Below are 21,324 nucleotides of genomic sequence, written 5' to 3'. Positions count from 1 at the left end.
CAATACAACCGGGTGAAACAAGCAATGCAATACATAACAAAGGCAGCTAGAAAAGATCCAAGTAGCTAATATATAACTATACAAGACGCACTACTCTCCACGCCATTTTTCTTTTTTGTACTGATAGAAGCGCGAGCCAAACCTGTCCATAATTCTCCCCTCTCTGCCAGGTGGAACTGAAGCATCGACTTTTGATGGAGTGGACTTCTTTAGAGTGGACTCCACCACCAAAGACTGAGGTAATTGGGGTTTGTCAAACCCAGGAATGGAAATTATTTTGTAGCGAGAGTCCAATTTCTTTGGAGCCACAGGCACAGAAAGAGGAGATTCCTAATTTTTTTTGAGGATTTCTCTTAAGATGCCACGCAAAGGCAGTTTAAGGAGCTCTTTAGGAGGCTGGTCATAGTCCAAAGTTTCTAAAAGTTCTATACTGTATTTAGAATCTGCCTCTAATAAGAACATAAGAATTGCCGCTGCTGGGTCAGACCAGTGGTCTATCGTGCCCAGCATTTCGCTCACGCGGTGGCCCCCAGGTCAAAGACCAGTGCTCTAAATGAATCCAGCCTCACCTGCGTATGTTCGAGTTTAGCAGGAGCTTGTCCAACTTTGTCTTGAATCCCTGGAGGGTGTTTTTCCGTATAACAGATCTTTCCCCAGCTGATGAATTAAGCGGGTGAAGGAAAACTTTTCTGTAGAAGAGGATGCCCTTCCAGTTGAAAGTCTTGGAGACTTGGTAACAGGAGAATCCTCCTCAGTAGTAGAAAGAGAAGGTTCAGGATTAGAATCATCCTGCAGGTCAGAATCCATTAAAACTGAAGGAGAGCGGTTCTTTGACTGACTGGTGCTGGTCTGGTGTCAAAGGTTCTTTAGAATGCTTACAGTTTTGAGAAACTTTCAATGTAGAACCATGCTTGGGTTTGGATGAGCTCCTACTAGACTGTCTTGAAGATGAAGACTGATGCTTTGAGGAGATAGAGCGATGTCTAGATGAGCATAGGAACATAAGAATAGCCTTACTGGGTTAGACCAATGTTCCATCATCCCCGTAGCCCATTCTCATAGTGGGCAATCCAGGTCACTAGTACCTGGCCAAAACCCAAGGAGTAGCAATAGTCCATGCTACCGATATAGGGCAAGCAGTGGCTTCCCCCATGTCTTTCTCAATAACAGACTATGGATTTTTCATCCAGGAACTTGTCCAAACCTTTCTTAAAATCAGCTACTCTATCCGTTCTTACCACATCCTCTGGCAACTCATTCCAGAGCTTAACTATTCTCTGAGTGAAAAAAATTTTCTCCTATTGATTTTAAAAGTATTTCCCTATAACTTCATCGAGTTTCCCCTAGTCTTTGTAATTTTTGACGGAGTGAAAAATCGATCCACTTGTACCTGTTCTACTCCACTCAGAATTTTGTAGACTTCAATCATATCTCCCCTCAGCCGTCTCTTTTCCAAGCTGAAGAGCCCTAACCGTTTTAGTTTTTCCTCATACAAGAGGAGATCCATCCCCTTTACCATCTTGTTCGCTCTGCTTTGAACCTTTTCTAGCACCACTATATCTTTCTTGAGATAAGGAGACCAGAATTGAATGCAGTTCTCCAGGTGGAGCGATATAGGGGCATTAAAACATTCTTAGTCTTGTTAACCATCCCAGGACTAGATGGATGTGATGACCGGTGTCGAGAATCCTGTTGGTGCATAGATGCAGCATCGATAGTACCAGAAGGCCGTGCTGTGTTAGACTCAGGCTGGGCCGGTACCAGAGGAGTCGACGTCGGGGTAAAAAGATTAAACTTATCCCTATTCTGCTCCCTGAACCGAGCATCGATCTTCTGTTGGAAAGTTAGCGCCGATACCTTTTTAAACCCCGTCAGTGGGCGTGACATGGACGGGAAGACTGCCTCAGCTAAATCGATTTTGATGGCTGAGGTGGTGCACAGGTCCCCGCTGGACGGCTAAAGAAAAAAAAGAAAACATCAATTTTTTTTTTTTTTTAGTTTTTGAAGTATAACAATAAAGAAATAAAAAGAAATAAAGAAATGAATGCGAGAGCAGGAAGGCAAGGAAAAAAAAATTAACGACCATTGAAAGATGCGACTTCTTAGCTCCACGAAAAACTGAGGAGAACTGAGGAGCCGCGTGCCTACATCAGGCGTCAAGGCACATGTGCGGTACGAGCTATCGCAAACTTTCTAAATTTCTTAAAGTGGCGATGCACTTTTAAAGTGTCTGTACCGGGGCTCCGTGGATGACATCACCCACATGTGAGAATATGCTACCTGCTTGTCCTGGGATAATGATAACATCACTTCTATTAGACTCTCATATTCAGGTGGTTCTTTCCCCTTTTCTTTCTTTTTCTCCTCTAAAAGGAGTCGATTGTTGACTGACTGATGTTTTAATGACATTTGCTTGCCCAAGGGCTGTTTCTATTAGCCTTTGTGATAAGTATCTGTTCCTGAATTCTCTGCTAATTTTACTGCTAGTATGGTCAATCCCTGCAAAGCTTTGGTAATTTTGTTCCATCAGGAGTTGTGTTGGAAACAAAAGTACAACAACTTTCCCCCACCTTAACACAGACCCCCTCCTTTCTCTATTTACATCATGTCTTACACCATCCTATTTTCCTATGCCATTCTTCTGGTAGCATCAAGTTTGCTAAGCCTGCCTTTCCCTTCTACCTGCTTTCTTTCAAATACCAGGGTAAATGGTATAACAAATTGTATAAGTGCACATGAACTCTTCTACCCCGAAGGGAGTATTGGTCTCAGGATTTTTTTTCCATAGTACTACCACAGGCCAAGTACAGAATAGTTCTTTTCCCTGCTTGTGACATGAAAGGTAGTAATGCAGGTCTTCAGTTCCCCCAGATCATGTGTAAACTACACCAGGGGTGTCCAACCTTTTGGCTTCCCTGAGCCGCATTGGCTGAAAAAAACTTTTCTGGGGGCTGCACAAACGCTGCAGCAAGACAGAGGAGGGAGCCGGCAAAACGATAAACACCCGGGGGCAGCAGAGGAAAACACTGCATCGCCCTTGACCGGGGGCCGCACAAAATATTTCATGGGGCTGCATGCGGCCCTCAGGCCTTAGATTGGACACCCCTGCAAGTCTACACCCTGCTGTGACAGGTAAGCTGTGTGGTTTCCACTGACCTTAGTTAACACAGGTGACACCTTTCAGTTGCATGGCAGGGAACATTAGGGAGAGTGCCTGGCAAGTCTTGTTTCCCCATCTGGTTAGTGCATTCCTTGGTTCTCCATGTCCCACCCAAAGGAGAAGGTTACTTCCTGAGCCACTGGCCATCCAGAGGCACATGCTTAGCAATTACTCTTGCACAAACTTGTCACGGTGAATTTAACCCATTCAATCCAGGCATTTGTATCTTCATAATCTGTCTCTGTAGTCTGTTTTAAATCTTTTATTTCTAGAACCTTAACTACCTTTGGATCATTTGGAAGGTTGAAAGATATATATTGAGGCAAAAGATGATGATTGTGTGGCCTGCTGTCTTGTCTTTTTCCACTTTAATGCTAAAGCAAAGGCTACTGGCAGTGATCTCATGACTGCAAAGCAGTCAGTCATGCGGCAGTGGCGACAGCAATATGAAATGTATCCAGTATCTTCATTCACATTTTTTCATTGCATCCCACAGATCAGCCCAGGGAGGGGTCTCTGGCCCAGAACCTTAAGGCCATAGGAGGAGCCTTTGGCACCTGGGCCAATCGGAGCCTTAGGCCCCTCCCCGGCACATCCCAGGATGCACCAGGAAGGAGAAGCCTGCCATTTTGAATAGGTGGGCCTGCCAGCCTGAGGGAGTAGGCATCCCTCTGGTTGGCCTTCCTGAAGAGGTTTGGGGCAGGGGGTGTCATGGGGACAGTGGGAGGGAGTGGGCATCCCTCCTGCTGTCAAGGGGGTGGTTGCCTGACAATGGCGAGAGGGAAAGGCATTCCTCCCTCTGCCAGGGTTAGGGCTTACTCAGCAGCAGCGATAGGAGGGAGTGGACATTCTTCCTGGTAGGGGGGGAATGGGCATCTCTTCCACTGCTAGAGGGTTGCTTGGCTGTGGTGGAAGGGAGCGGACATCTCTCATGCTGATGGGGGCGGTGTCCGGGGGGGGGGTTGTTTGACGGCTGGAGGGAGTAGGCATTCCTCCCACTTATGGGGGGAGGGAATTGCTTGACTTCAGGAGGTAGTAGGCATCCTTTCCACTGATGGGGGGCGTGTCTGGGGGCCTGTTTGACGGTGGGAGGAAGTGGACATCCCTCCTGCTGCCAGAGGAGGGGGGGCTTGCTTGACGACGGTGGGCATTCCTCTCGGGGGGGATTCTTGAGAGCAGGAGGGAGAGGGCATCTCTCTTGTCGATCTTCAATTTGTGTTCTCTCTTGTTTTTGTTTTTTTGTTGGGGGGGGTCTGTCTAATCTGTGCTCAAGTACTGATAGGAAAGTAAAGCTATGACAGCTCAGATCCTGCTGGAAAAATTATCCCGCAAATGTATTACAACGAGATTAAGGAATCGCCCGGCAATGATAGAGAATCGTCCTAAGTGTTCATTTTAATATTGATGACCTCATTGTACTACGTTTTCATGGCAAAGTCGGAGACTGCTAGAAAACTCAGAAAAGACTGATGAACCTTTTTGATAATCGGCCGATAAAATACATGTACGCTGGAACAGGTTTAGCAAACATCGTTAGGGGTACGGTAAGTTTTGAGAATTTTCCTCTTAAGTCACACAGGTCTTCACCTCAGCTGTTCATCTCTTTCAACCCTAACAGATTAGAGATGTCTGTAACCAAACAAACTATTTCCACATGGTTGGTGGCCAGCGTTTCCTTTTGTTATGCTCAAGCTGGGCTGACGCTCAAGGGATATGTTTCAGCACACAGTGTCGGATCTATGGCAGCATCGGTGGCCTTTTTGCAAAGCAGCTACTTTGTCCACAATTTACACATTTACATCTCACTACTGAATGGAAAACTATTCCAGGCGAGCTGATCGATTTGGCCAAGCAGTGCTACAGAATTTTTCTTCTTGAAGGCCAACTCTCCCACTATCCCTTTTCAGTTAAGCTAGGGAGCCCCATCTGTGAGAATATGCTTCCTGCTAGTCCTGAGATAAAGCACAGTTCTTACCTGTAACAGGTGTTATCAAGGGACAACAGGCAGATATTCTCACATCCATTCCACCTCCCTTAGTTGCTTCTTCACTTGGGTATAGAACTGACAACTTTGTGAGTCGGCGTCTGGTGGAAAGGCACTTATGTATGTGCGGTGCAGGCATTTTTGAAGCTTCGCTAAAAGCTTAAAATGACAGTACACTTTAGCACTGTTAATACCAGGCTCTATGGATAACTTCATCCATCTTTGAGGCTATCTGCTTGCTGTCCCTGGATAATACCTGTTACAGGTAAATAACTGTGCTATCTGCCTGGCTAATGTCAAAGACAGATGTTTCCAATGAACCATCCATTTCATAATTTCTCACTTATTTAAATAATAAAAATATTAGCCAGTACTATTAGTAGGAAATGAAGACGATGATCAGCTGTATCAGTTTGTACATTGGATCACAGACATTTACTTGGTAGATTTTTGAGATATAATTTGACTGGAAATAGTGAAAACTGAAGTTTTTAAATGTAGTTTCATGATATGGGCTATAGAAAACCTTAAAATGGCCTTGATCATAACAGTGTATGGAAAAGATAGATAATATTATATGGTAGAATTATTATAAAAGTGAATACTAGTGCTGCCCGAATCAGGAAAAAAAATTTCAATTCAATTAAACCTATTGAATCGACTTTTCGATTCGATTTTCCTGCCCAATTGGGTGGATTTTTACAAACATCCTGGTGGGTTTATTTTATAGCCTCTTCACCCCCTTTGCCCTCTCCTACCGACACTGGTCCTGTGGTGTAAACAAAACAAACAAAAAAATATTTTTCTTCTCTGTTAAATCCTAGCTCACGTTCGCGGTCTAACACCTGCTCTGGAAAGATACACATTTCAAATCTGACATATTGTAATCACAAAACAGAAAATAAAATTATTTTTTCCTACCTTTTGTTGTATGGTCATTTTTCAAATCATGTTGGTCCCATGTTGATCTGGTTGTCTTCTGATCAGGCTCTCCTTTCTCCATGCTAACCATTCATCTTCCATCTCTGTCCTCCCCTTCTGTTTCCCTTTCCTCCCTCGGAGGTCTGGCATCTTTTCTTTTTGTTCATCTCCATCCCCCCGTAGCTGCAGCAATGGATCCCACCATCTTTCCTTTCCTCAACTACTCTTTCATCCAGCATCTCTCTTCTGTGTCCCTGTCCCTATTCTCCTCTCCAGTACTGTCCCTATTCTCCCTCCATGCCCAACATTTTATCTCTCCCCATATCCAGCTTCTTCTTTCTTTCTTCCTTACCTCCTGTATCCCCTTCCGCAGGTAGCAGTATCTGTCCCTCTTGTACCCTTCTCCTTGTGGTCTTGCATTTCTCTCTCCCTCTTTCCAATAGTCCAGCACCTCTCCTCACCTCCTCCTCTTTTTGGTTTGGTCTCTCTCTTACCTTCACTTTACCCCAGGTCTGGCATCTCCCTTCCCATCTCTTACTCCTTCCTCCTCATCCCTCTGCACAGGCCTGCCTCCCTGCCGTGAAGGCACTCTTCCTCCTCCTCCCCGCCACGAAGGCTTGCTCCCCCCGCAAGCCTGCATGTTCCCCAGCTTCCCCACTCTTACTTTAAGCAGCTAATACGGCAGCCTGCAGGATCGGTGGTGCTATAGCAATCCCTGTAGCTGCCCATCGTCCTCAGCGGCATGCTCTCTCTACCGCGATCCTGCCCCTGACGTCAGAGCAGGGGCAGGACCTTAGCAGAGAGAATGTGCTGCTGAGGACGATGGGCAGCTGCAGGGATCGCTATAGCACCAGCGATCCTGCAGGCAGCCGTATTAACTGCTTAAGGTAAGAACAGGTAAGCTGGGGGAACATGCAGGCCTTTCTGACTGACCCTCCCCCCTCAAGCAAGAAGGGCAGCGGATGGCCAGCAAGTAGCAACGCTGCCGTTTCTGCTTTAGGAAGGCACAGGGGAAGGGTCAGTCATTGAATTGGGAGGCCGATTTTTTTTTTTTTAAATCGATTCGAATCTGTGAATCAATTTAAATCGTGAATCGGGCAGCACTAGTGAATACATTCAAAGAGCCAACACTGGTTTTCTTTACACTATGTTTAAAATGTATTCACTTTTTTTTCTTTTTCTTTTTTTTAAATATAAGTTCTCATGAAATACTGGACATGGAGTCCACAAACTATTCTGAGGGTTGGAATACAGCCCATAGAGCAGTTCTTTTTTTTTTTTTTTTTTCTCTCTCTCTCTATACCTGGTGCTTGGCTTTCCTTAGTATTTGGTAGCCATCACAAAGCATACTGTAGAGACCTTAATAAGTGCCAATGTATTAGAATGTTTAGTACTGAAAACTATCAACTATAGGCAAGAGACCAGCAAAGAGATTTGCAGAAAAATCTTCACTGTTCAAAGACACTGGCAAAGGGCTTTTCTCAGGCATCTTAGGGGTGGTCAAGTTGAATGCATGCACTTGCTTTCCTGTCAGCCTTGTGAAAGTAGATGGGCACAAGTCACTGCATTCACTCAAATAAAAGTATAAGAGGGAGCATTGTGCAACAGGAAGCCTGGCTGAAGCATCCTTGATTGTAGCATGAGTCAGAATGATACTTTATAACATGATAAGAACTTGAATAGTGAGTCTGGTGGGGAAAGTAGGGATTAGAGTTGGAAGAAGTTGGATATGAACTGTTGAGAGGCAGAGAAAGGGAAATACTCAAGGAATGGGGAAGAAGGGGAATTGCCAAGAGGAAGCAGGGGAAAAAGAGAAGAATAGTGGGAGGCATGGGCCAGAAGCTGAGGAAAGGAGGAGTCAGTCCTACTAGTTGGTATGATAGGTTAACCAAATTGTGAGAGAACCAAACTGGATCTCCTTCCTCAGAGTATGGTGCGCAAGGGGGAAGACCCTCCCCCATCTTAATGGTTTGAAATGTTTTATGTGGCTATTTTTATGAATAATAGGGAGCAGTGCACTTTTTAAGAAATCCAATTTCAGGAAAGCTGGAGATCTGGGCCCAAGTGCATATATCAGGAAGTAAATTGGGTAGACTTAATGGGAGCTGTAGCCTTTGTCTTTATAAGAAACAATGGCAGCTATGTTTGTTCTGTTTTGTATTTAGTTAAACAGAATGAAAAGGCAGATGAAAATGAAGAAAAACGCCGAATTGAGGCAAGAAGAGAAAAGCAAAGACGCAGAAGAGAGAACAATAGTGGAAGATATGGTGATGGATACAGGTTTGTTGTAATGTTTACCACATCTGTAAAATGGGACTAGCTTGCTCCATTGTTTAAAAATGCCTTTTGACCAACAGGCCAACTTGGGTTTCATTTTGTAAAAACATTTTTAGAGGGAAATTCTATAATGGGGTGCCTGGTAGGATCCTAATTTTCTTTATTGAATACTAGCCTGATCATCTATATTATGTGCTGAATATTTTGGGATGAGCACTTAAACCAGTCATAGAGCTGGTATGTGCTGAAGATACCTACATACTTAACAGTTTTCTATAAGTTCTCCATAGAGAAGAAGGATCACAACAGCTGCATATGTCGATGATGTCAACTCCTGACTAAGATGGGTTAGTTCCCTATCCCAGAGCGCAGAACCTAGGGATTTCAAAAAGGTAAATGATCTTAAAAAAAAAAAAAAACAACTCAAGAATTGAGTGGTGATTGGCATGCCAGGGAAGACACAAAAATCAGCCCTTGTAGACTCTCTCTAATAAAGAGATCAAAACAACAAAACTCACAAACCAATCAAAATGCTCAATGAGAGACAGTCGCAAAAAATCTTGAATTCAAATAATCAAAAAGCTTCTGGTTCTCTTCCCAATACTAGCACATAACAGCTTTACTTCTGTTACTTCCTGACACAGCCACATGACATTTAAACTGCTTCCATTTATCAAGACATCACAGTGATGGGGCTTCTCTATGACATGCTTTGCCCTCAGTGCTGGAAGCATCGCCTCCAAGATATCACATAGTGTGGATATACACAGACAGTGCACTATATTTGGACTTCCCTTGAGGAGCTCCATCTTCAGTGAGGTTCACTCAACAAAGCCCTCTCTTCCTCCGACATCAGCACTGACATCGGGAAGACTTCCGGTCGGCTGTGTGCGGCAGGGCAGGTAGGGAGAAGGCAATGGCGTACAAAAGAGGGGGGGAGGCGGTCCGCCCTGGGGAATGTGCACAGCTGGTCAGGTCCCCCGATCGACCGACAACAGGCCCGGCCGACAAACCTCCCTGCCCTGTAGCCGCGAATCTAAATTACCTCTTACAGCAGCTTCAATACTCCAGCTGCTGTAAGAAGGTAATTTAGATTCGCAGCTACAGGACAGGGAGATTTGTCCGACTGGGCCTGTTCTTTTGTCGGTCGGGTGGGGAAGCGCCACAAAGGTAAGGGGCAGGGAGGGAGAAAGGAAGGAAAGGTGGAGTGGAGAAGAAAAGACGCTTAAGGGAAATGGGTAAAACTGAGGGGAGAGAAGGCCGCTGAAAGTACTGGGGAAGACAAAGGGGTGGAGAAGGACACTGAAAGGACATGGGGAAGACGGGAGGGGGGAAGGATGCTGAAAGCACATGGGGAAGACAGAGTGGGGAGAAGGACGCTGAAAGCACATGGGGAAGACAGAGGGGGGAGAAGGACGCTGAAAAGCACATGGGGAAGACGGGGGGCACGCAGGACGCTGAAAGGACATGGGGAAGATGGGGGGAGGACACTGAAAGGACATGGGGAAGACAGAGGGGGGAGAAGGATGCTGAAAAGACATGGGGAAGACAGGGGGGAGAAGGACGCTGAAAGTACTGGGGAAGACAAAGGGGTGGAGAAGGACGCTGAAAGGACATGGGGAAGACAGAGGGGGGAGAAGGACGCTGAAATCACATGGGGAAGACGGGGGAGAAGGACGCTGAAAGGACATGGGGAAGACGGGGGGGAGGACACTGAAAGGACATGGGGAAGACAGAGGGGGGAGAAGGATGCTGAAAAGACATGGAGAAGACAGGGGGGAAGAAGGACGCTGAAAGGACATGGGGAAGGCAGAGGGGGCAGAAGGATGCTGCCTGACAGGAAATGGGGAAGATGGGGGGGGGAGAAGGACGCTGAAAGGAAATGGGGAAGAGAGAGTGGGGAGAAGACGCTGGCAGGGAAGAAGACAGAGATGCCAGATTATGGGGGGAGCGGAAGGAAGAAGATGGGTGCCAGACCAATTTGGGAGGGGGGAGAAAGGAAAAGGCACAGTAACAGAGCAAATGGAAGACACAGAGAGAAGAGAGACAGTGAATGGAAGGAATTGAATGAGAGCATGAAAAAAAGCAGAAACCAGGCAACAAAGGTAGGAAAAAAATTATTATTTTTTTTTTTTTTGCTTCAGGATATATTAGTTGTGTTGATAAAAATTTATAAACATTAGAGGCTCTGGAAGAAACCCGTTTACAAAGTATGTATTCTTCCCAATTAATATTTCCAAATTAATAAAGTCTTTTTGCTTATTTTTAAATGGGTTTCTACCAGAGCCTTTAATTCAGTAGCATAATTAACTGAAATAACTATTTCTGTAGTTTATAGGGACGGGCGGGGATGTAGGGGATTCTTCGCGGGGACGGGCGGGGACGGAGGGGATACCTCGTGGGGACGGGTGGGGACGGAGGGATTCCTCGCGGGGATGGGTGGGGACGGGTGGGAGTCCTCACGGGGATGGGTGGGGACGGGTGGGACTTTGGTGGGGACGGATGGGATTTCTGTCCCCGCGCAACTCTCTAATCGGCATCTACCACCAGCCCCCAGGGAATTCCAAAGAGACTGATGAAGAAATGATGGACGAGATTAAACACGAATGCAAGGGAGGCAACGCAGCTATCATGAGTGACTACAATTATACAGGGAAAGATTGGAACCTAGGCAACTCCAGCTGCAGTAGAGAGACCAAGTTTCTGGATGCTGTAGGCGATTGCTTCCTGGAACAACTTGCCATGGAAAATACGAGAGGAAATGCAATTCTATACTTAATTCTAAATGGACTATGAGGACTGGCACAAGGTATAGAAGTAGAAGGGACACTGGGAAACAGTGATCACAATATGATCCACTTCAACCTAGACACAAGAACAAAAAAATCGATCAAGAACGACAGCCACGGCACTGAACTTCCGAAAAGGAAACTACGAAGGGATGAGAGGCATGGTGAGGAAGAAGATTAGGAAGAGGATAAGCACTGTAAATACGCTAGAGCAGTGTTCTTCAACCTTTTTACACCTATGGACCGGCGGAAATAAAATAATTATTTCGTGGACCGGCAAACTAATAAGACTGAAATTTTAAAAAACCCCATTGCCGCCCTGTCCTCGCGAGCTCGAACCCGTTAACCATCTGATCCCATCCGCACAAGCCTCAAATAGTTATGATTTTATACTGAACATATTTTATTAAAGTATAAAAAGAAACAATATTCTGTACAATTGTTATTTTATAAATATAAATAATACAGGGCAAGGATCAACAAAACCCCCGTCTCCCCTCCCCTTCACATATATCCCCTCTACTATCAAGAAAACTGAATAAGCCAAATTATTACAGAATGCTACACAAATATCATGCTAACAGAATACCGCAGTCACACATGGCAGGAATGGTGTTAGGGGGGAGTGCAACTAGGGCAACTGCCTCCTGGTCAGAAAAAGCCCTAAGCCAGCTGGAAGCTAAAGAACACTGCCTGGGCTTTGCACTCCCCAGTTATGTCTAACATCAGCTCTAGCAGGATACATATTTTAAATCTGATATATTCTAATCACAAGATAGAAATAAAATTATTTTTTTCTACCTTTTGTCGTCTCTGGTATCTGCTTTCATCGTCTTTTCACTCTCTTCCATCCAGCATCTGCCCTCTGTCTCTTCAATCCAGCATCTGCCTCTTCCATCCACTGTCTGCCCTCTACCCCTCCCACTCCCCCTCCCATATGGTATCTGCGTTCTTTCTATGCCCCTCTCTCCTACACCAGATCTAGCATCTTTGTCCCTCTTTCCTTATTTTTCATCTGACCCCCCTTCCCAGCATCAATCTCTCTCTACCTTGTTATTCCTCTGTCTCTCCCCTTTCCCTCATCTGATCTCTCCATTCCATCCTGACTCCTTCCCCTCCTCTAATCTCCCTGCCAGCTGTTTCCTTCCAATGTTCCAGCAGTACTTTCTCCCTTTCTTCCTCCCCTTATCCAACAGTAACTCTCTTCCCTTTCCCTTCCCCTTCTCCCCTGTCAGCAGTAGCCCCTTCCCCTCCCTTGTCCAGGAGTACCCCTTCTCCCTTTCCTCCTCCCCTTATCCAACAGTAATTCTCATCCCTTCCCTTTCCCTTCTCCCCTGCCAGCAGTAGCCCCTTCCCCTCCCTTGTCTAGGAGCACCTCTACTCCCTTCCCTCCTTCCCTCTCCAGCAAATGTTTCCTCGATGTAGGCTAGCAGCAGCTCTGTGTGCTTTTAACTTCGGCACACAGTTGCCCCTAAGCAGTATTTTAGCGCGGTTTCATGAGGCAGCCTCGGGGCCTTTGGTAGGCCGGCCCACTTCGATGATGCGATGTGGGCCGGCCTACCAAAGGCCCCGAGGCTGCCTCATGAAACCGCGCTAAAATACTGCCTAGGGCAGCTGTGTGCCAAAGTTAAAAGCACACAGACCTGCTGCTGCTTTTCTGGGGGTGCGGAGACATATGCGGCAGGAGTCGGTGGTGGCAGGCAGGAGTGCCGGCATAGCGACGGCAACAGGAAGTTGCATGTCAGCTGACGCCGGCACCTTTTGTTGCGGCGGGGTCCTGAATCCTTTGCGGACCGGCAATATTTTTTTGCGGACCGACACCGGTCCACGGACCGGCGGTTGAAGAACTGTGCGCTAGAGCAAGCATGGACCCTTTTTAAGGACACAGTCACAGAAGCGCAAAATTTATATATACCGCGTATCAACAAGGGTTCCAAGAGGAAGAAGAACAAGGAATCGGCATGGCTCACTCTAGCAGTGAAGGAAGCGATCAGAGACGAGAATACTTTGTTTAAAGAATGGAAAAGGACAAAAACGGAAGAAAACTGGAAAAAGCACAAACAACATCAAAGCAAGCGTCATAAGGCGGTAAGAGGGGCCAAAAGAGAATACAAGGAAAAAATAGCCAAGGAGGCCAAAAACTTTAAGCTGTTCTTTCAATATATTAAGGGGAAACAACCCATGAAGGAAGCAGTGGGGCCGTTAGATAACCAGGGAATAAAGGGAATACTAAAGGAGGACAAAGCCATCGCCGACAAACTGAACACATTTTTTGCGTCTGTATTTACCGAAGAGGATATATCCAATATACTGGAAGCCGACAGGCTATACACAGGAAATGAAGACGAGAAACTGACAGAGATGACGGTCAGTCTAGAAGAGGTATGCAGACAGATTGATAGGCTCAAAAACGATAAATCCCCAGGATCGGACGGCATTCATAAGAACATAAGAAGTTGCCTCCGCTGGATTAGACCATAGGTCCATCATGCCCAGCAGTCCGCTCCCGCGGCAGCCCATCAGGTCCATGACCTGTAAGGTGATCCTTTGCCTAAAACCCTTCAATCCCCTTTATCCCTCTATCTATACCCTTACATAATCCTTTCTATACCTCTATCTGTATCCCTCAACCCCCGCAACCATCAGGAATTCATCCAATCCTTCTTTGAAACCCCGTAATGTACTCTGTCCTATCACAACCTCCGGAAGCACATTCCAGGTGTCCACCACCCTTTGAGTGAAAAAGAACATCCTAGCATTGGTTCTAAACCTGTCCCCTTTCAATTTCTCCGAGTGCCCCCTTGTTCTTGTGGTTCCCGATAGGTTGAAGAATCTGTCCCTTTCCACCTTCTCTATGCCCTTTTTGATCTTGTAAGTCTCTATCATGTCTCCTCTGAGTCTCCGCTTTTCCAGGGAGAAGAGCCCCAGCCTTTCTAACCTGTCTGCGTATGAAAGGTTTTCCATACCTTTTATCATTTTCGTCGCTCTTCTCTGAACCCTCTCAAGTATCGCCATGTCCTTCTTAAGGTAAGGTGACCAATGTTGGACACAGTACTCCAGGTGCGGGCGCACCATCGCACGATACAGTGGCATCATTACATTACTTTACATTACATTAGTGTCTTCTATTCCGCCTGTACCTTGCAGTTCAAGGTGGATTACAAAAGAGCTAACTGGACATTTCCAGGAAGGTTACAATTTTGGGTTATATCAGGGAGGGGAGGGAAGATGGGTGGGGTTAAGGTGACCGGATAAATTTTTTGAATAGCAGGGTTTTGATTTCTTTTCGAAATGTTTTGAGGTCGCACGTTGTTGTCAGCAGGTTGGAGATGGAGTGGTTGAGTTTTGCTGCTTGCGTTGCAAGTAGGTTGTCAAACATCTTCTTGCATTGAGTACCTTTCAGTGGAAGGTAGGTAAATGGAGTCAGAGATCTTCTTTGTCTAGTGGAGCGGATATGATTTAGGCGGTTGTTTAGGAGAGGGCAGAGTCATTTAATGCTTTGAATAATAGACAGTAAAGTTTGAATTGAATTCGTGCTTGTATTGGTAACCAGTGAGGATCTAGGTAGGCAGAGGTGATGTGGTCATATTTTCTCAGTGAGTAGATCAATCTGAGAGTAGTGTTTTGTATAGTCTGTAGTTGTTTTAGCATGTTGGCAGGGCATGGCAGAGAGATGGAGTTGCAGTAGTCCAGTAGACCTAAGACAAGGGATTGGACAATGAGCCTGTATTGCTCTATGTCGAAGATTTCCTGTGTTCTGGTTGTAATACCCTTGTTAATAATGCCCAACATTCTATTTGCTTTCTTTGAGGCTGCTGCGCATTGTGCCGTTGATTTCATTGTTGTATCCACCAGCACACCCAAGTCTTTTTCAAGGTTACTTTCCCCTAGTACTAATCCCCCCATTTTGTAGCTGAACATCGGGTTCTTTTTCCCTATATGCATGACCTTGCACTTCTCTATATTGAAGTTCATCTGCCATTTATTTGCCCACTCCTCCAGTTTGTTCAGGTCCCTTTGTAGGTCTTCACACTCCTCCGCCGTCCTAACCCTGCTACAGAGTTTAGTGTCATCCACAAATTTTATAACTTCACACTTTGTCCCTGTTTCTAGGTCATTAATAAATACATTGAACAGCAGCGGTCCGAGTATCAACCCCTGTGGAACACCGCTCGTGACTCTCCTCCAGTCCGAGTAGTAGCCCTTCACTTCAACCCTTTGCTTTCTGCCTGCCAACCAATGTTTAACCCATTTGTATACGTCCCCTTCCACCCTGTGATTCCACAGCTTCCTAAGTAGCCGCTCAAGGGGTACCTTGTCAAAGGCTTTTTGGAAGTCGAGATAAATGATGTCCATGGGTTCCCCTTTGTCCATCTGGCTGTTTATCCCTTCAAAGAAGTGCAGTAAGTTCGTTTGGCACGATCTTCCTTTGCAGAAGCCATGTTGGCTCGCTTTCATTAGTTCATTTTTTTCTATGTGTTCACAGATGCTGTCTTTTATCAGTGCTTCTACCATCTTGCCTGGAACTGAAGTGTAGTTCCCCTGGTCACCTCTCGATCCCTTTTTTAAAGATAATCAAGGAACTGAAAGGGGTTATAGCTGAACTGCTCCAACTAATAGCCAATCTGTGATCAAATCAGGAAAGATCCCAGAAGACTGGAAAGTAGAGAATGTTATGCCGATCTTCAAGAAAGGTTTGAAGAGAGATCCAGGAAACTATAGACTAGTGAGTCTGACTTCGGTACCAGGAATGATGGTAGAGGCACTGATAAAGGACTGCATCATCGATTATCTTGACGGATACAAACTGATGAGGACCAGCCAGCATGGCTTCAGCAAAGAATGATCTTGCTTGACAAACTTACTGCACTTCTTTGAAGGAGTAAATGGGCAAATAGACAAGGGTGACCCAGTCGACATCGTAGATCTAGATTTTCAGAAGGCGTTCGACAAGGTTCTGCATGAAAGTCTACTTCGAAAAATTGTGAGCCATGGAATTGAGGGTGGATTAAAAACTGGTTGGCGGATAGGAAACAGAGAGTGGGGTGAATGGACAATACTTGGACTGGAAAAGTGTCACGAGTGGAGGGCCGCAGAGTTAGGTGCTCGGGCCTGTGCTCTTCAACATATTTATAAATGACCTAGAAATTGGCACGACGAGTGAGGTGATTAAATTTGCGGACGATACAAAGTTATTCAGAGTAGTGAGGACACAGGATTGCGAAGACGTACAAAGAGACATAAATATGCTTGAGGAATGGGCCGCAAAATGGCAAATGAGGTTCAATGTGGATAAGTGCAAGGTGATGCATGTCGGTAACAAAAAATCATATGCACGAATACAGGATGTCCGGTGCTATACTCAGAGAGAGCCCCCAGGAAATAGACTTGGGAGTACTTGTAGACAGGTCAATGAAACCGTCCATGTAATGTGCGGTGGCGGCAAAAAGGGCAAACAGAATACTAGGAATGATTAAGAAGGGGATCACAAACAGATCTGAAAATGTTATCATGCCGTTATACCAGGCCATGGTACGCCCCCCACCTGGAATACTGCATCCAACACTGGTCGCCGTACACAAAAAAAGGACATAGTACCACTTAAAAAGGTCCAGAGAAGAGCGACAAAAATGGTTAAGGGACTGGGGAGTTGCCATACAACGAGAGGCTAGAGAAACTGGGCCTCTTCTGCCTTGAAAAGCGGAGACTGAGAGGGGGACATGATCGAAACATTCAAGATATTGAAGGGAATTGACTTAGTAGAGAAAGATTGTTCATCTTCTCCAAGGTGAAGAGAACGAGAGGGCACTCGCTAAAGTTAGAAGGGAATAGATTCCGTACAAATGTAAGGAAGTTCTTCTTCACCCAGAGAGTGATAGAAATCTGGAACGCTCTTCCAGAGGCTGTTATAGGGGAAAGCACCCTTCACGTTGGATAAGTTCCTACTGGAATAGAACATACGCAAGTAAGGCTAGACTTAAATAGGGCACTGGTTTTTGACATAAGGGCCGCCGCGTGAGTGGACTGCTGAGCACGATGGACGACTGGTCTGACCCAGCAGTGGTAAATCTTATGTTCTTATTTCTTCAACTTAATCATCCTCAAATCCCCTAAGAAGAAAAGAGCCAATATCATCTTCAGCATCTCCATCCATAACCTCAAAAGATGAATAGTATTCAGAAATCAGTATTCCAACTCGGATTTAGTTTTAACTCTGTTACTTTTAAATATTTGACTATTCTCAACCATAGTCTTCTAGAGTGCTGTCTGATTCTTCTCCTCTGCAACCAGAAGACACATTATACCTGAAGTTTCTTCAATTGGATTGCTACTGAATTTTCACTAAGACAGGAGAAACTAGACAATAGATCAAAATTCCTACAGACCCTGACACATTTGAATGCTCTGAAGATGTAGTATCGCTTCCTGTTCTTGAAATTTTGACATAGATAGAAAATATCTGCAGAATGCCATTGTAAACTTACTGCAACTCATACTGTGGTATTACTGATAAAGATTGTAAGAGATTGCAGCTACTTCAAAACAGCTGCCAGACTAATCTTCCAACGTAACAAATTTGAGACTTGTCTCCCCTCTCCTGGGAGAATTACACTGGCTCCCCATAAAGAAGAGAATACAATATAAAATTGCATGCATGGTCCACAATGCCATCTATGGTAAAAATCCAAAGAACTATGCACAGACATCACTGTTACAAATTCCTTTCTCAACTCAAGACCATAGCAATGACTCAAACTGGCCTTCTTCATCACATGTACTTTGGAAGAGATTACATGAATCCACCTTCATGTTTCAGGGACCCAAAATATGGAACAACCTCCCACTATGCCCGCATCAAATAAGCACGTACTATATCTTCAGAAAAAGGTTAAAACCTCACCTTTTCTCCTCAAACTAGTAGCATGAACTCAACACACTCACATTATCATTCATTATTCATGATATCTGATTGAGAATCTTATTGTAAACCGCAATGAATTCTAGTTGAAACTTGCGGTGTAGAAGAAAAATGTATGGTACGGGGTCATAATAAATTACAGCTTCCTTGTCAATTGGTGGTGGTTGAATCTGCTCTCAAGAAATGTAAGAGTCCGAGTTATACCAATACACCTGAAAAAGACCATAAACCATAGATTTTAAAAAAACAAAACAAAACCCAGAGCAAAGTTTGTGAACCTACTAGCGACAGAGAAAATATCTGCATATAATAATTGTATCACAGAAAGGTAATATATCAAATACATGACCCTTTACTTCCTTACTTTAGGAAAGAAGATGTTTCAAAATGCAGTACTTAATGTGACGACTTCAGCACCTTAAGTTCAATTCTGTCATGCCCATTCCGGATTCAGTATGGTAGGTGTTCAATCCCTTCCCGTAGTCCTGGAGTTGCAGAAATCTGAGCACATGCTCTTAGAAAGTTAGAGCCACCTGCAGTTTCAAATTTTGCAATCAGTCCATTCAGAAGTCCTCTGCTCTGCTTCTTTTTCTTTTTTTTTTTTTTTTTGCTTAAGTTCGTCATCTTTGGTAGTTTGAGTGCCATGAGACCCCTTTCTGGTGGTCTTCTGTCAGAGGAAAGGGCGCAGTCCTGACAGCCATACTTCTGCTTCACAGAGAAACTTCAGTGGACCTGTGGAGCCAGCCTGCTGTGTGCCACCCTTCTCAGATTGGAAGTTCACTTGTCTTCTGATCTTGTCGGGGGTTTAAGCACAGGCTGTATGTGTCCTGAGTAAAAGTCCCTCTGGGTTTCAGGGTGCAGGCTGAGTTTCCCACCCCTGGTTGCATGGAGTGGTTTAATGGGGGGGTGGAGGTTACAGTCGGAGGCCGTCTGACTGGCAGTCCGAAAATCTTCAAGTTTGGTCATTTGGAGCAGTTTCTGAGGCAGAAAATCCTTTCCTTCATTCAGCTGCAGTTTAAATAGAGCTGGCAGAGAGACACTGCACAGACTGTAAGTACACCTCCATTATTTCCTATGGGAGCTTCGGGGGTGGTCTGTGGAACATGGTGAAACACTTTTTTCAGTTTCTTAGGGTAGGGTTCAGGTTTCTCACCTCCCCCAACCCCAAATCGCTATTTTTTGTTTTCTGATTTTCTTTATTTTTGCCATTTTCAGCACAAATTAACTTGTTGCAGCCATCTTTGATCTTTATCAGTCTTTTTTTTCAAAGTTATTTCTGCATCAAAACCCCTTGATTTGATTAAAAATTGTGTGGGATGGATTCCTCAGCCCCTAATCTATCGAATGTGTGCATTGATTGTGCTGGTTTGGTGTTTGATCAGAGACTGTGTATTGCATGCAGCAGTGTGCTGAGGGAGGGAGTGGGAGCTTCAGGCTTCGCCTCTAGGTTGTCCAGGGCTGGGGAGCTGGCCTGGGCCTGCGTTCTGAGTCTGGAAACTCTTTTAGCATGGTGCAGGCGCCTTAGCAGGGCCCTGCAATGGACACGGGGTGTGAATTTTCACTGGACTTTATTCGCCTAATATGTAAAGTGTATTCTTTGGATCCAGCTTGTTTGATGCAGCCGGCGGGCACATTAGTTTCTTCTAAGCCGGTTGTTCAGGATCCCTCTCGTCCGGCTATGGCAGAGCTTGATTGCATTAGTTGCCATACGGATATTATAGCTCTTCTGTCTCCTGACACTGCTTCTATTTTAGATCCAATTGATACCTTACTGGGACTAGTCGTCCAGATTTGGGTGAGGAACCCTCCATCCGCAGACTCTCTTTAAGTATAGGCTCTGTCCACCACTTTATTGCTGCTGATCTGAAAGAACTCAAATTGGAATCTGCACCTTCTATGTCAGTTTTCGGTCATGGACCTTTTCTAATGGTCCAATCTTCCATTTTTCCATCCCATCCACAGCTTCTTGGTCTGGTTACAGAACAATGGTATACCCCCCTCCCCCTCCCCCGCAATGGCCTTTGATTGGTCAGGTTATCCACCGGATAGTGACGCATCCCTATCTTGTGATTCTAGTTGCTCAAGACTGGTCTCGTCAACCATAGTATGCGAATCTCGTTTGTCTTCAGCGGAACTAGAAGCTCAAACTCCCTCTTTATCGCATCATTCGCAGGGTCCGGTGCCTATGGAGAACCCACAGCGTTTTGGTCTTAGGGCATAGCTCTTGAGCATTCAGCTTTCCTGTGGTGCAATAATTCTAATGTGGTAAACTTGACACTTGAAGTCCAAGAAACCCTCTACTATGGCTTTTTTTGCCAAGGCTTGGAAGGCTTTCCAACAGTGGTGTGTTAAGGATCGAGTGGAGCCTGAGCAAGCTTCCATTTCGGTGGTCCTGGTCTTTCTTCAGGCAGGCTTAGATAAGGGTTTAGCGGTGACCTTCCTTAAAATTCAGGTAGCAGGTCTTTCGTGTTTCTGGGCACGCCCGGGGTTCTAGTTTGTTTACTGTCATCCAGATGTTACCCAGTTTCTGAGATTTCAGCCTCCCTTGCATCATCTTTTCCCTTTGTGAAATCTTAACATTGTTCTTCAGGGTCTTGTGGAGATCCCATTCAAGACACTAAAAGATGCTACTCTTCTGGACCTGACAAGACTGTCTCTCTAGTCGCCATGGTCTCAACATGGCATATTTCGGAGCTTCAAGCTTTTTCATGTCCTTTCTCTAACTTACGGATGTAGAAGTAGTTCTCTGTACTGTACCTTCCTTTCTGCTGAAGGTGGTTTCTGCTTTCCAGGTCAACCAAGAAGTTTTTGCCTGCACTTCATTCTACAGGCTTGGATAGAGAGGATCAAATTCTGTGCAAATTGGACATTGCATGGCTTTCTCCATTATTTGGAGAAGACTAATGATTTTTGGCTGTCTAATCACCTCTTTGTTCTGACTGCCCCACTTTGGCGTGGTAGGCCGGTGTCTAAGACCTCAATCGCCCGTTGGAGTTGTATGGCCATTTCTGTGACTTACATCACTCGTGGCAAGCAGCCACTGGTTTTCCTTAAGGCCCACTTGAATAGAAGTGCTGCTTCATGGGCGGAGTCTCGTGCTATTCATCCAGATGAAATTTCCAGGGTGGCTACTTGGTCCTTTTCATACCTTTACCTGGTGGATGTGGCGGCTCGCTCTGATGCCACTTTTGGGATCTCTGTGTTGTGAGCAGGCTCTTTTGTCTCTCCCTAGATGCTGCTACTAGATGCTTCACTTAGCATACTGAATTCGAAA

The 21,324-nt window shown here is 45.2% G+C and overlaps 1 protein-coding gene across 1 annotated transcript in view; it reads left to right on the top strand.

Annotated features, from left to right (window-relative positions):
* The window catches only part of LOC117346438 (DBIRD complex subunit ZNF326-like), a 148,247-nt gene that overhangs the window by 60,918 nt on the left and 66,005 nt on the right, over nt 1-21,324 (top strand). Inside the window, 1 exon segment of the mRNA XM_033915980.1 lies at nt 8,231-8,345. Within this exon segment, the coding sequence (XP_033771871.1) occupies nt 8,231-8,345 (115 nt within the window).

This window comes from Geotrypetes seraphini, chromosome 12, assembly GCF_902459505.1.
Source record: "Geotrypetes seraphini chromosome 12, aGeoSer1.1, whole genome shotgun sequence".
In the NCBI taxonomy this organism is placed as follows: Eukaryota; Metazoa; Chordata; class Amphibia; order Gymnophiona; family Dermophiidae; genus Geotrypetes; species Geotrypetes seraphini.
Note: the sequence above shows the minus strand (reverse complement) of the source record. Positions and strands in the feature narration are given on the sequence as shown.